The sequence below is a fragment of the Nyctibius grandis genome, chromosome 2, assembly GCF_013368605.1.
Source record: "Nyctibius grandis isolate bNycGra1 chromosome 2, bNycGra1.pri, whole genome shotgun sequence".
NCBI classification, from domain to species: domain Eukaryota; kingdom Metazoa; phylum Chordata; class Aves; order Nyctibiiformes; family Nyctibiidae; genus Nyctibius; species Nyctibius grandis.
The window spans coordinates 94,141,450-94,162,690 of record NC_090659.1 but is presented as its reverse complement, the minus strand read 5'-3'; the positions used below and the strand labels follow the sequence as shown (position 1 = coordinate 94,162,690).

At 38.9% G+C, this 21,241-nt stretch overlaps 1 protein-coding gene across 9 annotated transcripts in view; it reads left to right on the top strand.

Moving 5' to 3' along the window:
* The first annotated feature begins 1,471 nt into the window (after positions 1-1,471).
* Positions 1,472-21,241, top strand: part of ZC3H13 (zinc finger CCCH-type containing 13) — a 50,715-nt gene continuing 30,945 nt past the window's right edge. For 5 of the 9 annotated variants that reach the window (XM_068421949.1, XM_068421918.1, XM_068421914.1 and 2 more), the window contains exons 1-5: positions 1,592-1,681; positions 8,174-8,299; positions 8,734-8,843; positions 13,755-13,866; positions 20,553-20,661. In XM_068421949.1, coding sequence (XP_068278050.1) covers positions 8,183-8,299; positions 8,734-8,843; positions 13,755-13,866; positions 20,553-20,661 — 448 coding nt within the window. In that variant the 5' untranslated portion in view covers positions 1,592-1,681; positions 8,174-8,182. Of the gene's footprint in view, positions 1,682-8,173; positions 8,300-8,733; positions 8,844-13,754; positions 13,867-20,552; positions 20,662-21,241 lie in introns of those variants that run through there. The other 4 variants (XM_068421934.1, XM_068421919.1, XM_068421925.1 and 1 more) reach the window with 4 other exon arrangements.

Here is a 21,241-nt window from a genome sequence, read left to right as displayed (position 1 = left end):
ATACCAAGTGGGAGCTCCCCACAGGCTTCTCTGCTACAATTAGCTGGCTAAGCTGATTTATCCTGCAGCCAGCGGTTTGTGCAGCACAACATAGGCCTGAAGGCCAGGCTGCACATGCAGTGCCGCACAGGACCAGCCTGGGTCTACTCAGGTTCACCTGGATCACCAACTCCTCCACGTACAGTCATCTCCTGGTCAGAACCAATACATGTCTAAAGACAAGCTGTCATCACGCTGATGCGCTCGTTAAATGCAAGAATGGCGCTGAAGGTGAGACCCAGAGACCCTTGCTGGAGGGAAGGGATGCCATCCAGAGGGACCTTGACAGGCTTGAAGAGTGGGTCCTTGCGAAACTCATGAAGTTCAACAAGGCCAAGTGCAAGGTCCTGCACCCAGGTCAGGGCAACCCCCTGTATCAATACAGGCTGGGGGATGAAGGGATTGAGAGCGGCCCTGCAGAGAAGCACTTGGGGGTGCTGGTGGATGAAAAATTGGACGAGCTGGCAACGTGTACTCGCAGCCCAGAAAGCCAACCATACCCTGGGCTGCATCAAAAGAAGCGTGGCCAGCAGGTCAAGAGAGGTGAGACCCCACCTGGAGCACTGTGTCCAGCTCTGGGGCCTGCAGCACAAGGAAGACATTGACCTGTTGGAGCGAGTCTGGAGGAGGGCCTTGAAAATGGTCAGAGGGCTGGAGCACCTCTCCTACGAAGACAGACTGAGAGTCGGGGTTGTTGAGCCTGGAAAGAAGACGACTCTGAGGAGGCCTTATTGTGGCCTTTCAGTAGCTAAAGGGGGCCTATAAGAAAGATGGGGACAAACTTCTTAGCCTGGTCTGTTGCAATAGGACAAGGGGTAATGGTTTTAAACTAAAAGAGGGTAAACTTAAGACTAGATATAAAGAAGAAATTTTTTATGATGAGGGTGGTGAAACACTGGGACAGGTTTCCCAGAGAGGTGGTAGATGCCCCATCCCTAGAAACATTCAAGGTCAGGTTGGACAGGGCTCTGAGCAAGCTGATCGAGCTTAAGATGTCCCTGTTCACTGCAGGGGGGTTGGACTAGATAGCCTTTAACGGTCCCTTCCAACTCAAACCATTCTATGATTCTTTCCTGCGCATCACCCACACCGCCCATCATCCCCACAACCCTCACCGGCCCAGGCCGAGAAACTGGGACCATCAAACGCACACAGCCCGGCCAAAGGCCTGGCGCACGCCGAAAGCCGCCAGCAACTCCCCGCCGGCTGCCGCTCTGCCCGCGGCCCGGTGCAAAGGCGCGGGGGAGCAGGCGGACCCCGCCCGCAGGCAGCCCGACCCCGCATACTGCCGCCTCCCCGCCGTCCCTGCCCTCCACCGGCATGGCGGCGCTGCCGCTGCCACCCCTCCCACCGCCACCGGCCCCCCCTGACGTCATCACCAGCGGCGGCGCGAGGGCCGCCGGGAAGGGCGCGCGCGGCAGTGGCGGCGGCGGTTACCCAGCGGCCCTGGCGCGCGGGGGCAGGGCGGGAGCGGCGGGCGCCGTCGGGCTGCGGGAGCGGGTGGCGCTCCTCGTCTTCCTCTCCGTGTAGCTCCGCGCTCAGGCCCGGGAGGACGGACTCCCCCCTCGCCCCCTCCCACCCTCTCCGCCCCGGGCGGCGGCGGAGGAGGCGGCGGGGAGCAGCGCGGCAGCGGAAGGAGCAGGTGAGTGCGGCGGTCCGGCCGGGGGCGCGGAGGGTGGGGGAGGGGAGGGCCGTGAGGGGAGGGGAGGGGAGGCGGGAGGGGGCGGGGCGGGCCCCCGCTCTCCTTTCCCCCCGCCCCGCGGTGCGCGGCTGGGGGACGCCCAGGGGGCTCCCTGAGGAGGGGGGCGCAATCGGGGCGGGGGGGTGTGGAGGCGGCCTGCGGGGGCCCGGGGGGCCGCCGCCCTTCGCTCGGGGTGCGGTTCCCTCGGTCAGTGGCCGTGCTGCAGCCTGCGCCCCACGTACTTGGATCTTCCCTGTTCGTGGGGATTTTTCCACTTCAGTGGGGCTCTTCTCCCAGTTTCTGGCAGTAAAATATTTTCTGCTTTATGCGCTTAGAGGAACTACTAATTTCGCTCGTATAAATTCACTCATCACCGTTTCTTTAGATAGCGGCTATAGCTAACTCCCATCCCTTCCAGAGCTTGTAGACTGGGCATGTTGTGTTAGAGTTAGGGATGGTCTGATTAGGTTCTCACCTTTGCCTTCTCTGCTGGATTTTCACTCCACCATTGATTTCTTGTCAGCCTTCTGCAAGACTGTTTGAAGAACAGGCTTTGACAGGTAGTGGGTTAGCAACCAGGACCTTGTGGCATCTTGCACTGGTGGTGAAACACTTATGGTGCCTCTGTGCAGATGGGAGTGGACAGACTCAGCCCCTGAACTAAGTGTGTCTGAAAACTATAGAAGTGTGGCTATATGTGGCTGTGCCCGAGATAATACGCCCCGCTTCTCAGAATGTTTGCTCAAGTGTGACAACATGCTAATATGGTGATCCAGTTTACAGATTGAAAATAACACGTATCCAGCAAACTTGTTGCGAAGGCTGAGTGAGCTTGGATCTGTCTGCACCAGTCTGAGTAGACTGTCCCTTAGTCTCATGAAACATCTTTCAGTATGAGGACTTTGTTAGACAAGTCATGGAGTACTGTATGCTTTCTTTTGTGACACTAGGGCCTGATTTTTTTATTTATTTGTTTACATGTAGAAGCCGACCACGATTTAACGTAATTAGCAGTAGCTTATCACTGCAAATGGAGAAATACCATATGTTAAATTAGAGGGATAGGTTCAAGTTGATATGGTGGTGGGTTAACAGCATAGAGTTGTTAAACTTGGAATAATTTCTAGTTTTCTATCAAACAGGCTTCTTTGTGTGACTTGAAGAGTGCTAGACTGACATCACGTAAATGTGCAACCAGTGTTTGACTATTTTTTTGAAAGTTGACTAACAACGCATTTCACTATTTTTAGTATTATTTTTAGGTAGTAAACCTGTGGAGCTATTTTATTAGTATTGTGACATGGAAACGCTAACGTTGTAATCAGAAACAAAACCTTTGCAGGTAAAAGCTCTTGATTTGGAAAAGTGAAGGGAAGTACTGACATTTTCCTCTTTCCAAGCTGTTATTTAGTTGTCAACAGGTATTTAGTCTATCCTAGAGTGTTATTAATCAGTTTGTATCTGAACTTCTGTAGGATTTTAAAATTAAAATGGTGCTTGTTATTTTAAAGGGCATATTATTTATCACTTCACAGGTAGGATTTTCTTAAGTGATGTAATGTTTAGCTTGTGTGTGATGTGCATGTATGCATGCACAGACATTGACATGCTTACTAGTGATGTCTTGGACTTCTAAAGAGATTTTATCTCCTTATAGTTTTTTGTGAACTTTGCTTTTGTTCTATTACATCTCAGTTTCTAGTTTTCCTGTAGAAGCAGGATTAATTTTTGCAGAGGACTGGGTTAGGTTTTTTAACAGAAAAGCAGGTGTTTCAGATGTGTTTCTCTTGATTGTGGCTGATGTAATATCATACTTCTATTGAAGAAAAATGTTAAGCGTGCTTGATGCCAAAATGTAGCAGTACTGATAATAAAAATAGATCATTTCGCTGAATATTGTGTCAATCATATCATGCTTCATTGATCTCAGTTATTTGGTTAGTGCCCACCAGGTATGCTCACTTCTGTCTAGTCTGTCTACATTTTAGGTTTATTAATGAAGTAACACTCTGAGATATATTTTACTTCAAATGGTAGTATAATTAATGCCATTAACAGATTGTCTCTCACCCTGGAAAAGTTACTTCATTTAAAGAATAACGTAGATGCATCTGTGAGTAAGTTATTGTAGTGTTAAAATATTTCTAATTTATTATTAAACATTCCCATGGATCTTATGTATGTATGGAAAAGTGATACCTTAGAGTTAAAACCTTAGCTATAGGATTTGTTTTAGGAGTATAACGTTAATTTCACTTAGTGGTAGTAAGCTGTTTCAGAAGTTGCAGCCACTTCAGTGCCCCTAAGTAGATTTAGCAATGCAGTGTCATGTACCTGAAGTAGAGAAGTACATAGTTTTCTACTTAGAAACTTCTAAAAAAAAAAATCATGGTATGTCTATACTAACTTAAACTATCTGTACTAATCCATTTGAGTTTTTGATAAGGAGATGGTAGTTCAGAGACATTTGATAGAAAGGAAAATCATTGCACTGGCCATCAGTGTGGGATTGATAGCAGGACTGTGATCATCAAGGGTAAAGCAATGTAACATGAAAAAGTGGGAGAATTGAGCAAGTTATGGGAATTTTTATGGGATGTTCCATTTAAATTGTTCTTGATTATCCATTAATGTGCAATCTGAAAAATTTGGAAATGAAACACATAAATTTTTTCCCCTCACAGTACTTGTTTACAAGCAAGGAAGCTTGTCAGTACTATAAAACTGCTGTTTTGCATCTGAGATTTCAACTGCAATATTGTTTTAATAGTCTCTTTATTTTTCCAACTTGCTTGGTCTTTGAAGAATGAAAATGGGAGTGACTGCATTTTCAGATACAGTCTCTCAAATGTAATGTTTAACATAGTGAAAATTCCTCCATTTGCCTCTGAATAATATATCTGGACTCTAATCCTGCTGCCTCTGTAACAGCTATAGTCACTTAACAGTGAAATCTCATAGAGTTCTGATTGCAGGAGTGAGGCCCTCACGTGATAATACGTGCATACAGAAAGTAATATGCTGTGCAGTCACAGTGTGCTGTTCTTGTTTGTTTAGAATAATTTCTCAGGAGATCTCTCTTCTGTTAATAAAGTGTCTGTTTTTAAATGCCAGCCAGTGGGTGTGGGTCAGAACGTAAGGATAAAATTGACAGAATGCTACCTGAAATAGTACGGTTTTTCTTTTCACATTCCAAGTTTTTATTTTATTTAGGATAGGGGGTTTTACAAACCTTAGAAGGTGCAGGGTTGGATGTTGGATGGAGAAATTTAATGAAATATAACAAGGGCAAGTGTAGAGTCCTGCATCTGGGCAAGAACAACCCCATGTACCAGTACAAGTTGGGGGCAGAGCTGTTGGAGACCAGCGTAGGGGAAAGGGACCTGGGGGTCCTAGTGGACAACAGGATGACCAGGAGCCAGCAATGTGCCCTTGTGGCCAAGAAGGCCAATGGCATCCTGGGGTGTATTAGAAGGGGTGTGGTCAGCAGGTCGAGAGAGGTTCTCCTCCCCCTCTACTCTGCCCTGGTGAGGCCGCATCTGGAGTATTGTGTCCAGTTCTGGGCCCCTCAGTTCAAGAAGGACAGGGAACTGCTAGAGAGAGTCCAGCGCAGAGCCACGAAGATGATTAAGGGAGTGGAACATCTCCCTTATGAGGAGAGGCTGAGGGAGCTGGGTCTCTTTAGCTTGGAGAAGAGGAGACTGAGGGGTGACCTCATCAATGTTTATAAATATGTAAAGGGCAAGTGTCAAGAGGATAGAACCAGGCTCTTCTCAGTGACATCCCTTGACAGGACAAGGGGCAATGGGTGCAAGCTGGAGCACAGGAGGTTCCACTTAAATTTGAGGAAAAACTTCTTTACGGTGAGGGTGACCGAACACTGGAACAGGCTGCCCAGAGAGGTTGTGGAGTCTCCTTCTCTGGAGACATTCAAAACCCGCCTGGACGCGTTCCTGTGTGATATGGTCTAGGCAATCCTGCCCCGGCAGGGGGATTGGACTAGATGATCTTTCGAGGTCCCTTCCAATCCCTAACATTCTGTGATTCTGTGATTCTGTGTTCTCTTAATTTCCTTATAGGAAATTATCGACCAAAATATAGGGAAGTAGGTAGTTGGAATGAAATTATCTGTTCAGTTATGATGGTGTTACCCCCTTCGTCCTCTCCATGTTTATAACTATCCTTCTAAGCCTAGTCATCATCATAACTTCCTATAGGAAGTTAATTCCAAGAAGATAGTATTTGTTGGGTAAAAAGGAACATTTAAAAAAAGATGTTTTGCCTCTTGTTTCTTTGAAAGTAAAAGGTCATTCAAATTAGGAGGCAAAATGAATGTAAATTTTTTTGTATTTATATACTGCTATCACGTCAGTGTGTACGTACTGTACTTATGTATTATATGCACTCATTTTATCTGTCCTTCATGTGTTGAACCCTCTCCATATGCCCCTGCCAGTGCCGTTCTTCTAACCCTTTTTATTTCAGATATGGCTCTTTTTACTGTAAATATTTAAACCAAATTCAGTATTTGGTATATGATTGTCTTATTAAAAATGCTTTTGCATATGTCAGTCGATTTTTGTATCCTCTATTAAAGGGTGTAGCTGCATGAAACCTTACAAATTCAGTGGGGTTTTTTTTTTTTTTTGAAATACAATGGGAAACAATCCTGAAATGGAAGGGTGCTCAGCTAGGTGAGATGTGGTATTGTTTTGCTTTCTAACTTTAATGGTTTATCCTGTCAGACTTTATAACTACTGCTGCACATTGAGCTGTCCACAATGACTCCTAATTATTTTTCTGAGAAGACTGAACTAATTTGAACTCATGAAGTATTTAGATAAAATCATTTCTCCTTGTGTGCATTACATTATATTTATTTGCATTTCATCTGCTGTTGTATTACTCAATTTTCTAACTCAATTAGATCTTTCTGGAAATCTCTATTCTACACTGTTTTTACTAACCCAAATAATTTCCTACTACTGGCAAATTGTACTGTTTCACTGTCTGCTTCCACTAACTGATGTTAACCATTGTTTTTAATGTCTGGTATGCACCACATGGTTAACTTCTACCCTTTCTGAGCATCGTGGTTAACATCTTGGTTATCTGAACCTTACTTGTGAGAATAAATTCTTCAGATAATCAAAGGCTTGGCAAGTAGTCACTAGAGCTGAGCTGAGAAATCTCTCAAGTACATAGTGTAAGCTTTCTTTCTTCTGTTGTTTATAAAGAGCTAAAGTGCTTACCAAGAGCTTCAGCACAGAGTATCTGGTGGGGATTAGTTTAAATTTGTATTATTCTGACTCTATGGATGAGTTTTTAATCATTTGTAACTTGTTTGTGTATGAGAAATTAGCTTAAGTGTGTGTGTTCTAAACGCAGTGACATGTGGATAGGAGCAGAAGAGACAGCAGAAGGGTAGGAGATTAGTGTTTGACTAATCATGTTATACTGACTAATGAGCTCTAGAATGACGACGCTTTGTATTACAACAATGAGGTAGTTTTTTGAGCTGTGTATGAATTGTACAGCATCTGGCAGATTTTCCCAAATTGATTTTATTTCTGTGTAGATCAGGTAGCACTTAAAGAATGGACAACAGTTTTTGAAGCTTGTTTTGACTTATTTCTACAACCTGTCTCAGTGTCCAATATGTATCTTCTTTTTTTTTTTAATATGGTTTTCTCTCAATATTCCATAACTCCTTCCTTTGTCAGGTAAGATAAATTATGACTTCTTATTTATCAAACTTATGCTGTATTTGCTTCAAAATCTGTTTTTCTTGATGAAAAGGAGTTAATTCTTGAGAAGGTTAAGAAGTGTGTCACTATTGTGGGTGTTTTTGGTTTTGTTTTTTTTTTCTCTAAACTCGGGTGGTTCCAAATAGTTGTAGAATACAAACCAGTAACAAACACAGACTGGATGATATCAAGGTGCTTTTCAGTAGGTTGTCACACACAACAAAAGTGGGCAAAAAAATGGAGCTCTTGTTTTTGGAGATTTGTTTTTGAAAATGGGAGCCATTTGTAGTGGTCAGAACCTGTTTCGAAGAGGCTTGTGAAATAACATTCAAGGTTCTTTTCACTTGGAGTCACTTGATTGATGCACAAAAAATACATGTCAAAGGAAAACATCTGTTCTGCGTGGTGTTTGCTACCTAAATGAATAACATATCGTATGGTCTTTCCCAAAGAGAAGCTGAAGAATCCAAAGCAAGTCATAAAATAAAATGAAAAATTATCTTTACTGGTGTTCAGCTAACTAGTTCAAATCAGAGGCATTCCTTGTTATTAGATACATTTCACTCATTTATGACTGCTTTTTCTTTATTCATCACCTCTGCAGCAACTCTTACAACGTATATCATACTATTTTATTCATGTGAGTTCAGTGTCAATAGCCCCAAACTGAAGGATTTTACAGTTTTGCTTTTTTTTTTGGTTGAAGTAGTACAAAATGTCAAAAATTAGAAGGAAGGTCACAGTGGAAAATACCAAGACCATATCCGATAGCACATCCCGAAGACCCAGTGTGTTTGAAAGGCTTGGACCCAGCACTGGAAGTTCTGCAGAGGTGAGTTGTGAAAGTGTTCTTCTTTTCCTCCCCACCCCAGCATCTTCTTTCCCAGGATTTAGGTGGTGGGAAAGTAGCTCACAAGTGCCAAATACTCAGATGTCACTGATGTTAGTAAAGGTGGAAAGAACTCCTTAACGTATGGGTGTTCAACATACTAATACTAGAATTTTCAAATAACGTGTGTTGTCCCAACTTCTGGAGAGGAGCAGTAGTACTGTACATATTAATAGCATTTCCACCAACCTAAATTTTTCTGTGCCAGACCTGATGCTCATTGTTGATTATTTTTTTTAATTAGTTATATTACTGGTGGACAGAAATTACAGATAAATGGGAGTTAATGTGGAGTCATTTGTTTGTTCTGCCACACTCACACCAATGGTATTTCCAGAAATGAGTGTGAAATTCACCCAGTAATGTCTGTCTCTTAGACACAGTGCCGTAACTGGCTGAAGACTGGCAACTGCCTCTATGGGAACACATGTAGATTCGTACATGGCCCTTCACCACGAGGTAAAGGCTATAGCAGCAGTTATAGAAGGTAAATCAAGAACTCACTTTGAATTCTTCACATGCTGTAGGAAAATAGCTTTTGCAACTGTCTTCTGTTTTTTTTTTTTTAAAAGTGAAATGCTGTGGTGTGCCTAATGGTGTGTTTTGTCGATAACCAATTATGTTGTGAAGCTGATCAAAATAATTAATTTGGCAACTTGCAGTGGGTTTCCCCAGGATTTTTGTGTGTATGTAGCTTTACAAAATGAATGGAGTCCGCTGAATGCAGATTAACTTTTATATTACTTGAAATGGGAAGTTCAAGTACGTTAATACTTTACTCTTTTTTTTTTTGGCGTAGTGTCACTGCAGCTTCTGATATGCCTTTCTGTCCTTCACTAAAATGCTGTTCTGCGACTATTTACAGCAGTACTCACACTTGCAGCCCTTCTGCCTTCGCTATATTGTTTCTCTTCAAAACATAGTTTTGTGACTTTTATCTGTCAGATATAGAACAAATATCCCGTATCATAGGAAGAGATCCAAAAAGTTACTTTATTTTTCAGAAGAGAATGTTTTTTATTGTCTGCCTCTTCATATGTTAATTTAAAAATGTTTTTTTGACTGTCCTTTGTGTAGCATAACACTTTACTGAACTGAAACTAAACATGGCAGTAAGTTTGTAAAATTCTTGCTAAAAAGGACAAAAAGATAGTACAGTTTTAGCATGGTACCTTTTTGTATGAAGGCTTCACATTTTACAAACAACTGTGCTTCACAATGCTGTGGTAACGTCAATGTTACTCTAGATTATGGATGGGCACACTGAAGCATCAAAGTGTAAAGCAATGACAGGAGAGTTGGCATGAGGTTAGGGTTCTGTTTCTCATTCTTTTTCCTATTCCTGTGGCATACTCTCAGGATGATCTTGACTTTGCTTGTTTGATCTTCCATTGCTTCTAAGGTGGCAGCAGCTGGGATATAAAATGTCTCACTGAGTTTAATGTTTCTTTCAGTGTGTAGAAGATTTTACTCTGTTCTGTACTGAATGTTCCAAGCAGGAAAAAGGAGTGATTTACTGGTAGAGATGAAATTTTAAAACTGTTAAAATGTCACTTTCTTCTTTATTTCAGTGTTTGGAACACTCAGTGCATAGTTCTGTTTGGTCATTTGAAGAAAAGTCACATTTCTTTTAATGATGAAAGCTTTGTTTCTGCTTCACTGTCACCACTGACATTTAAGAAAAATGTTGATTTCCTTCTTTTTATTGCTAACCTTTTTTTACTAGGACTGTATGAAAAAGTCAAAGGACAGATCTTGCTGCTTATTTGTCTGATACATTCAACATTTAATAAAGGTGTTCTTAAAAATAAAAAGGGGGAGGAGGCCCCTGCCTACCCCCTCAGCCAAAACAGACAAATGAAACAAGCTTGTTTATCTTCAGAAGTTTCTACTGATAGCTCTTGGCCAGGCACAGAAAAAGCTGGTTTATGTACACAATAAAATGTTGGCATTTTCATGCCATTTAATATTACAGAGATTTTTACAAATGTTATCCAGGTATTTTGAATGCAGTTGTATTGGCTTCTTGCAAGCCAAGCTAATGCTGCTTCCACATCAGTTCAGTTCAAACAGTATTCTTGTTAAAGTATCTGGGACACTATAATGGCGGTGTGTCTACCTGTGTTCAGCCAGGCCTGCTGGTGAAGTCTTTTGTCTGCTTTGCAAGCAGTTTGGTAGGACAAAGCACGTCTTATTGCCATTCTGTCTTGCCCCTCCAATTTCATACCTGTCTTAAATAAATCTAATCGTTAATGGTTTTATTTGACCATAACACCTCCCATAGTTCAGAACATCACCAGACAGTAGGAAAACATGACTCTAAGATGTGAAAGAGACTCTTAAATCTAGTTTTGTTATAACTCCTCTCACAGCATGAATTTTTGATCTTTCTGTTATGAAAATAAAACCTAGCATGTTTTTACATATAAAGCTTTCCTGATGAGGATATTAAGAATTCAGTAATAGACCTGCCAGTCTTCCAGGCATCTGAAGTAAGGAGAAACTAACAAGGAAAGAGCTGTGTGTAAGCATGCTGTCTCACAAGGAATTTTGCTCTCTTGCCTCACTCATAGTTGTTGGTTAGTTGCTTGGCATCTTCCTGCTGGTTCTCTTATACTGTTGTCAGGATCTATGCCATCATAGTATCCCTCTCTCAGCCTGTCTGATCTTCTTCATTCTGGATCATTACACTGGATTTAAAAACCAAACCAAACCAGCGGTAATATTGGGTAAGAACCATACGGATTTTGCAAGGTTCAAATATTGTTGTATGGGAAACTGAAAAACTGGACAATGTTTCATGAGCATTCAGTTATAAGAGGTACATTATACACTAGTAAGTGTCATCTGCTTATACACACACGTGTGCATGCACACACACATACACACAGATATTCTTGGATAGGTTTGTTGTAATGTGTGCTTGTTGCTGGGGAGTTGTTCCTGACACCGTAAGAGGTATAGGAAAAATGGAAGCCCTGCTGTGAACGTACATTTCCTAACCAAGCTGCTAAATATGGAGAACTGAACTGTTGCAGGAAGTAATGCTGTTTAAAATCACTTAACTGCACTGCTTAAAATTTGAAATGATGAAATTCTGCATTTTAAGCCTTATTTGAAGGGTGGCCCCAGCACAAAATATTAAGTCATTAAAGATAAATTTTTTGTTGAGTAGTTTCCTTCTTTCAGTGTACAGGGATAATGCTGTGGAGCCTTTTGTGTGAAAAGTTCTACCAGTTGCAGTCTAGCCACATCATCTTAAACCTGTAAAATTGTAGTTATGTGTTGAAATTCAGCAGTGTGCATTACCATACTGAAAAAGGTACCAGCTGAGGGTGAGATGGCTTGGATGTTTTTTTCACTCCAGCATATAACTTTAAAAAAAGGAAAAAAATAAAGTATTAAAATATCAAATGTCTCTCTAGAAAGTACATGAGCTGCATTCACTGTTAAGTTCTCTTGCTCTCTCCTTCAGCTCCCAGATTTTTTTCTGAAATTGCTCCTCTTGAGGAACAATGTTACTTTGAGGAACAATGTTACTAGTACATTATCTATAATCCCTTTGCCTTTTAATTTTCAGTTTCACAAATCCAAATCCTTTGTGCCATAGCTGCAGTATTATTAAAAATTAAGGCATTGAATTGCCACTTTAATGTTGAAAGACAGTTTATTTGTTGAGGTAGCTGATCATTGGAACGCTTCAGAGTGTTTTGGTAGTGCAAAGGAATTATCTTTCTAATATGGAGGGAGGGGGAAGAAAAGATACCTTGAATCATAACCTTTGCTAAAGCCAGATGCTTTAAAGATGATATAATAATGCATGTAAGGAAGATAACTTGTTTATATTTGTATGCTGGTTATTATTTGATCCTTCTTAGAGCTGAAAGAAGCAGCATGCCACTGTTTTGTATCTTTCCTCTGATCTAGAGTGACCTGTATTTACAACTTCATGAAGAATTAAATGCATTTTAAAATGAGAGCAGTCAATGGTCTTTTTCTTATTAGATCCTAAGACACTTAGCCTTATGACACAGTTCAAAGAATTAAATATAGATAACATTGCAAAAGAGGAAGTGGAAACCAATTTCTGTTTTTCAAGTATGCACAGGTTGAAAATGAAATCATATTAGTTTAGTTTTTTGTATGCATAATTTGTGAAAGACAGTTTACCCTTTGTGTATTCTGTGACAGAGGAAGAGTGAGAGAAACTACTTTCTAAATGGAAACCATAATTCAGTCTGAAAAACAAAACAAATGCAAATTTCATTATTCAAATATCATATATAACTCTTCTAATCAGCTAAGACAGAATCAGTAACTCTTCATGATTCTTTAGCATAAGCTGATAGGTACTTTCATACAACCATTTCACAGAAGAATCTATAATTATGACTTACAGCCGTCACAGAAGTACCAAACTTGGTATCAAGCCAGATTTATATGAATAGAAAATCTGTTTTCTTGAACTGAAGGATCATTTGAAGCAGCTCCTACATCCCCTTTGCTTAAGAACTTGTTTAAATGTGAGGGTTGTTCTCTTTTAACCCATAAGGGATAAATAAACTTGTGAATCTCTACTAAGAGGTGACAAAATTACACGGATGTCTTGTAGTGGTGTAGGATGTTCCCCCTCCCTTCCCCCACATCACAGTGATACCTTTTACAGAAAATACACCTTGAAGTTGCATGACTAATAAGAGTTCATCCAATATTTTGTAATTAAATAATGAAATAATTATGTTGCTGCAAGATCGAAAATGGAGGAGGCCTCCAAGAGTGAATTCTGGTGCATGGTCCTGCAACAGTGTTTTTTTGTGTGTCAGTCTCACCAAGGTCATGGGAGGATATCACCTAGGTCAGATTATCTCCACTTGCGGACTTCATCCGTATTCAGGGTTGTGCTTCTGTGTGACAATCATTGCTAGTCTACAGTAGTTTGACTCTGCATTAGTTTTATTTATATATATATATATTTAAATATATATAATATATATATTAAAAGCAGTGCAGCTTAGAGTATGGAGAAGGCTAAAGATACCTTGAAAGACTTGGTAAGAGTGATTGTGAAACACATCTGCATGATGGTCAGAAAAAGATGATTTGTTCTGGATAGGATCACCTGAAGCTCATCTAGAGTAGTAACTGAGTCATGCCATATATACATACAAGTAATTTTTCTTCTTAGAGTCACGTCTTCCTTGATGTTCTGAAAGAGGTTTTTTTTAGAATGCTTAAGCCCATTAGAACAGAATATTTTTTTATTCATCCACTTCGCTTCTGGGTGGGAGGTTTAGATCTTTCTGTATATACTAATAAAAAAAAAATAACTAAAGACAGATTGTATTCCTTTGAAAATAGTCCCGTAGAACTGGTTATATTATGTTTCTGTATTATACAGGTCACCAGAAAGACCCACTGGAGATCTTCGGGAAAGAATGAAGAACAAACGTCAAGACGTTGAGGCAGAGTCACAGAAACGAAGTACAGAGGAATCATCCTCTCCTGTTAGGGTAAGAATGGAGTTTGCAGAACTCCAGAATCCCTCAGTAGCAATTGGGCAGCATGTCCTAGAAATCTGATTGTGGTGGTGACTTCTAATATTTAAAATGTTTTTATGACGTGATCATTCTGTAAATAGCATGTGGCATATTTTATTATGAAGTGTCTTAACAATTGTATTATTTTGCAGTTTTATAGCACTTTCTGATCTTTTGGTTCCCAAAGATTTTATAAAATCCACAGACTAAAATACATTATGAATGCTGATAAATGGGTATTTAATAATAGTGTAGACTCTTTGATTATTAACCGTTGTTCCAATCATCCACTATTTTTCCCCCAACACTTATTCATATCCATTGTTTACATGCATCCTGACTCCAGTTGTTCATCCCAAGTTTGCTTTTGATGAGACCATGCAGTTACTGTTGTGCTGGTCCATTTCACCTTCCTCCTCAAGTACTCCTCAGCCATCCCAACTGCCCACTTTTGGATTTTGCAAAAAAATTATTAAATCATTATCGTTCTTATTTTCTAAGCATCTTTCTGCAACCCTATGCCCCTCAAATATCAGAAATTACTCATTTTAAATTGTGTTATCTGTTCCTGCACTGATGTTACAAACAAGTAGGGGCAGAGTTGTTAGTGTGACCCTGTACCTGTGTAACACAGCACCAGTGTATTCCTGTGTCATGTTTTTTAAGACCATCTTCGTATGAAAAATGATTAAAAGTTTTTATTTGTGAAAAATCAGTTTTGCTTCTGCAGGTATTAATAGCATTTTTTTTCTCTCAGTCTGTTCCTATTTGCTGTGTAAAATTAGCTTTTCTGTCAGGTGTAAAGAAAGCAACAGCAGCTGATATCATTAAATTAACACAATGGCTTATCTTCCAATCATGTTTTCAGTTGCTGTTAATTTGTATAAACTTTCAATCTTTTTACTCTTTTACTTAAATGTGTTTCTTTTATTTTCTAATAGTTTGAATAAACTGTTCAGTTATTGAGTACGTGGTTGGTTGGAAAAGTGTTTTTTTCCAACCATTATTAAAAATTTACTATAACTTCTTCTCTTCTGGTGCAACTCTAATTTTGATGTGATTCTTACTTTTGATTAGTTAACCCTGTTTTTTATAGTGTTCCATTAATGTAATAATAAAATACTCTTAAACCGCTAAACCCCAAGTAAAGGTGAACTGGAAGCAGGAATCAAAAGGGATCAGAGAATTAGTGGGTCTCTTAAAGTACCGAAGAATTATTTACAGGATAAGCCCTCTGCGGAGAAAAAATTACTCTGCTTCAATCTCATAAAACAGAAGGCTGAGGAAACCACTGAGCTTTTGTGTTAGTTGCATGGAGGCAACTCTTAAAATGTGGGATATCGAAAGAAAATATTCCGGAACAAATAGATGAAGAGGGAGAGTCATCAAGAGTTACATTGCAAAGAACCAGGATATCTAAAAGAACAGAAGACTGAAGTGGCTGAGCTGCTTGCTCCATCATTAGACCTACTGTTGTGGTGGAGATCTAATATCTGATGTTTCCATCTCTTATTAAAGCTTTTGGGATAACAGAGGGGCTGGATAAGAAATCTTAACTTTGTTTTGAAATAACGAAAGGTAGCTTGTTCCATAAAAAGTTTCATAATTATGTTGGTTTTTTTTTTAAAAAAAAAAAAAAAAAAGCAGCACTGTTCCTGCAGACAAAATTTGTGCTTCACTACTCTACTAGCCTGAAACTTTAACGGCAAATAGTGGCTAAGAGAGAACTGTCTGATACAGGTGAAACCTTAAATAGCTTCTTTTGAAACAAGGCTTTTGAGGCATATAGATAAGTCAAAGAATAGCAGGTGTAATATTATCAGGTTTAGAAGACAGCTAAAGGGAAAATTTTAGATTAATTTCAAATGATGAAGTTACAGAGGATGCTATGAAGCTTCATCTAAAGAGCTAGAACTTTTTAAGAACGTGGAACAACTGTTGGACATCCGAAATCTTTGCTGAAGATACGAAAACAGTAGTTGAGATTACTAAAGTCTGAGGAATGCCATAGGGATTGGGGAAAGTTTTTGGCAGTACAATGGCAGATGAAACTTGGTGTTGGCAAGTGCAAGGTAATGCACAGTGAAGAAAGTATTTGAAACAAAAAATCATGAATGACAATTTTAAAAATAACTGAAACCATCCAGTAGAAAAAGAAGTTATTGTGGACAGCTCAATGAAACCATCTGTTCAAAGTGCAGTCACAGTTGCAGAAGCAAACACTCAGGTATATAAAAATGGAATAGAAAATGATCAATATTATGCTGTAGAAATTCATGATCCAGTTTTATTTGAAATGCTGTTTGGTTGTGATCACCTGTATGCAAGAAAATGCAGTCAAAGGTCTTTTTGAAGTGGGCAAGGAGGTGAGAAAGAGACTGGAGAAAAGAAAGGACATGTGGCGAATGCATATAACATGTGGTTGAGCAAATGTAAACTAGATGCGTCATATTCATACTTTATCCCAGTAGAAAGAGTGGCAAATTTGAAAATGACGAGGGGAAATGCTATTTATGTTATACATGACAATTCTACCTGATTGCCAGAAGACAGTGAAAAACCTGAATAGGTTCCACAAAAAGCTGAGACAGTATAACTAGTATAAAATCTTTTTAGAAGAGATTTCTTCTTCTTTGGAGACATAAGATAACTAGTACAATCTGTATGTATTTAGGAAGAAACTTCCTATATGGACAGCTTATAGAATATATCCCTTATTATTTCTTCATGTCTTGTACTATTATTTTCAGAGACAATATGCTGCGTTACGTGGACAACTACATTGAACTCTCTTGTTTCTGTATTTCTCAGATTTGTGTTCGGAATTATTTCAGCACTGTATGTTAGTATATCAATTATTATACAAATAATTAGATAAGGTTCCTGCCATTGTTGTATTTAGTTGGAAATTTTTATGTTGAATTTTTCACGGTATTATGAGAAGACAGCTACATTGGAGGATTTGAAGTATTACCTGGGAGGTGTGTGTGATTTGGGAGAAGAAGTGGGAAGAACTTAATGTACATTTAGGAAAGGTTTTTGTAAGGACTGTGTTTCACTTGTTTCATATCTGTGCTTTTTGTCACTGTGGCTTTTGAGTATCTCCACTGGAAATGGAAGTCAGCATTGTCTTCCATCTCTGAAATGGAAGCAATACCTGTTCATTTCAGGGAAACTTCAGATTCATTTTCTTGTATGTTTGCGTAGTGTGGTAGTAGTTTATATTATAAAGGTATTATATGTAGAGCAAAATAGTACAGTACTTGCCCACAAGATTCTAGCTTATTATTGTGACACCTTATTCTAGATATGAAGAAATCTGTGCTTTTGAATTAATTTATATTGCTGCTGCCTATACATCTGCTGATAAGGCTGAAACTGAAGTTTCTGCCTTGTAAGAATTGTAGATTGTAAGAGTCTTATAAATATTGTCTCCATCGGTGTTGGCAAAATAACACTTCTTGGGTAGACGCGTGTTTTGCAGACTGGATGAGTCCTTTTGTGCTTGGCCAAACTCTTCTGACTGTAGTGGGAAATTCATTCAAGTAGGCATCAAGTCTTGTGCTGTAGAGTGCTGATCATATCTTACGGGCTGTGGAACTTCAACTTAAGTAGACATTAAATTAAATAAAATTTCACAGAATTCAGCCATAATGTCGTATTTTTTTTTTCCTTTCTTAAGTAGCATTTCTCCTGAATGTCAACATTAAACTGTAATAATCTGTCCAACACATATAAGTAGTTTAACTGTGAGCACACACTTGAAAGCAGCATAGACAAAGTCTACTAAACTGTTGTTTACTCTTAGGACAATCTATATTTATTTTTTTTTTTAGTAAATAATTATATTATTATGAAAGTTTATTGTTTTTTGTCTAGTAAATGGCATTTTTTCAGAGTCTGCAGAGAAATAGTTTACAAGTGTGGCTGAAGTGGATACAGCATCTTCAAGTACAAGTGAAAGACATGCTATTGGCCTTTAGGAGCTTGACTTATTTTATTCTTGGCTTTATTAAGGGAGAGACAAAAAAATAACCTGTGTAAAGTGCAAGAAGATTTATAAGGATATGAAGAAAATACTTTCTCCCCATAGCATGAGGGAATTAAATGCATTGTAAGTGGAACAAGTACAATAAAAGGAATATGTTGAAGACTTTTCGATGAGAAGACTCAAATATGTGTTCTAAACCATCATAACTTAAATTCTTGATTTGTGTGCCCCAGGAAAATATACTCAGTTTCCAAAATGAGATTTGTTTTTCAAGATGCAACGTTACCAGAATCTTTTTTCGTGACAACTAAACTGAAGTCATTTAGTGTATGAGTGGCTTGGATCAAGTTGTCCTGACTTGTAAAATAGCATGCTTGCGTAAAAATTGTTTATTCCTTCCCCTATATTCAATAATTCAATAAAATTCCTTTCATAGATGTTTTTGTTCTCTGTTCTTCTGTAGAAGTATGATTGTGCCACTACTGAATCTCTCCACTGAAAGGAGAAAATACAGGCTGTTTCAAGATGCTTGTGTTTGGTTGTAAGTTTGGAGATGTAGGCGAGATACATACAAGTTGTGTAGTATTAAATTGGTAATGCATTATGGGGTATTAAATTGGTCTTGAAGCATTCTGGCTTATCTACGCATTCTCTGCTGACAAGTTATTTGGAGAATTGGCTTTGAGAAGGTTTTTGAAATCAGTATATAGAGGATGTCCTAACATGCGTGTTTCGGTTTGCTAGTAACAAATAGTGTTGAATTAATAGAAACTAGTATTTGTATTTTAGAAATAATGTTTATTGTTTGTTTATATTGTAGAAATTAGTTGGAGATTATAGCAGCAGGACACAGTTTAATAGAACAGATGCATTCTTCAAGGAGGGCAGTCTAGAAAAATTAAGATACTCTAAGAAAAAAAAAGAATGGTTGCAGGAGGGGCTTGTTGCTAAAGTTACAGATTTTCAAATCTCATCAGAGTCATTTTCTTTTAAAGTTGCTTTGGAGCTTAGTACAATTCTTGCTTTTAGACTGAAATGTCTTTAGTACATGTTGTGATGATGGCTTAGTTGACGTAGACTTGTCTGCAGTTGATGTCAACAACCAACACGACTTGGTAGGTTAGAATTTTTTGCATTATTTTAGAGATCCTATCATGAAATGGAGAAAAATAACTTTTTTTCCTTATTCTACAAGCCGCTTTAAATTAAATGTGACACAAATTAGTTCTTTATGGTGAAGTTCCTTTGTGTTATGTAGCAACCAGTCAGTTTTTTCCAAACCTTCTAAGGCTTTGAATATGATATACTGAATGCATCAAGATGAGAGGCTTGAAGATAACTGTGCATTGAAGCATCTGTTTTAGTTCACTAGGTAAAATAAATGCTGTACTTTTTCTGTCATCATTTATGTCATTAGGGATAAGATTTTAACATTGTTAGTGAATAAAAAGGAATAGTTGAATTTTAGTCACTTGGGAGTGACTATCCACTATGTTGTGTTATTTTCGTACTGTGTTTCTAAGGTGATGTTAAGGATTTAAATTAAGTCAAGATCTAAGCCCTGATAAGGAATAGCTAGTGAAATTCTCAGGCATTTCCTTTTCTTGGCATAAAAACAAAGGTTCCTACATATCAACACTGAAGAATCCCCAAAAGACAAAAGAAGGCACTATGGGAGGTGAGAACAAAAGGGATATGGGACGGACTTTCATTATTTGCTCTTTCTGTTTTCCTACTTAATAAATTAACCTGAGATACTTCTAAGCTTGAACATTCTTTTTTTTTTGCAAATAGTGAAAAAACTTTGTCCTGTACTCCACTTGAGCCCAGGTAGATTATTTAGAGAATATTATTTCAGTAGAGGCAATGATGGAACTATGCAGCTTTGCTACTAGAATTTAGCAGGGGGAGAAGAGCAGCACAGGTTCAGTTGCCTTTTGAAATTATCTTCTTTCTTGTAACAATAGCCTCTGGCTTCCTTGGGTATCCACAGGACCATCTGCCACGTGCAAAATGCATGCTACTGCAACAGTTAGACTTGTCTGGTAACTTGGGACCAGTGAAAGATCAAAAACTATCGACAAAACTTGATTCCATTGTGTTCCTTTAGACTTTTTTCCCCCCTTCCTTCTGCCAGCCAAGGGTTTCTGTTTTGTTTTTTTTTTTTTATTATTTTATTATTCCCCTTATTCTTTATCCTCTGGAGAGTTAAATGGTTCAGCTTCTGAGGCTCATCTGCCTTGCATATAAATGTTCTTATTTACAGCTGAGAACTCTTACTCAAGCTGTTAAAACTATAGTCTTTAAATGTTCATTAAACTTCTGATCTTAAGAACCTGATCTGTTCTCTCAGTTCCTGTTTTAAACTTTATTTGCTGATACGTGCTCGATTCTTGCCCTGCCTTTAAACCTTCTTATTTTATGAATTCTTTCTTCTCTTTTCCCCATCTGCTATTTGCGTACTGATTATATGAAATTGCATTAGAACATGTTGCCTGTGGAGTCTCTGCTTATTTTAGAAGGTATTTGTTCAACAGGCTGAAGGGGAAAATGCTTTTTGTACTACAAAAAAAGAAACAGCCAAAATACCATGTAAAATATACGTGCTTCTTCAGGCGTCTTTTAAAATAAAGTTGTATACTCTAATGCAGCATTTTTCCCTTTATAGAAAGAGTCCTCACGAGGAAGACATAGAGAAAAGGAGGATATCAAAATTACAAAGGAGAGAACACCAGAAAGTGAAGAGGAAAATGGGGATTGGGAAACAAATCGAGAAGGTGAGTATAATAAAACTAATGGTCCCCCTACAGCTCAAAGAATTGCTAGATTACTGGGCTGTTTGTAAAGCAAAATGCTTAAAGATTTGGACTCTAAGCAGAATACTTTTATGCAGTAGCCATTAATGTTTATTTTTGGAGGAGAGCAAAGAAGCAATCTGAGTTGGACTGCTACAATGGTGAAACCAACTTATTTTAAAAACACATGCTTTTTTTTGCCTTTTTTTTGACTCTTCAGACAAAGAATTTGGCTCTAGGCAGCTCGGTTGCTGAACCTTTCACGTTTAGATCAGTAGTTGAATCCAAGTTACATCCAAAGTAATTTTGAAACTGGTCAGTCTGAGGAGAGAGCATAACTCCTTTGAATTTGAAAGTCAGCAGGTTTTTGTTGCATAATTTGTAATGGTGTGGAGTGTCTCATTAACAAGGGCTCCATTAGAATGAGTGTGACAACAGCTGAAGGTAGCAATTGGTAGAACTATTTATCTTCTGAAAACACGGCAAGAGTGGTAAGAGTCTTGCGTTACCTTCTGTAGTCTTTTTTGTGTGTGTTTAAAAGGTGATTTCTTTGTCCTTGTTG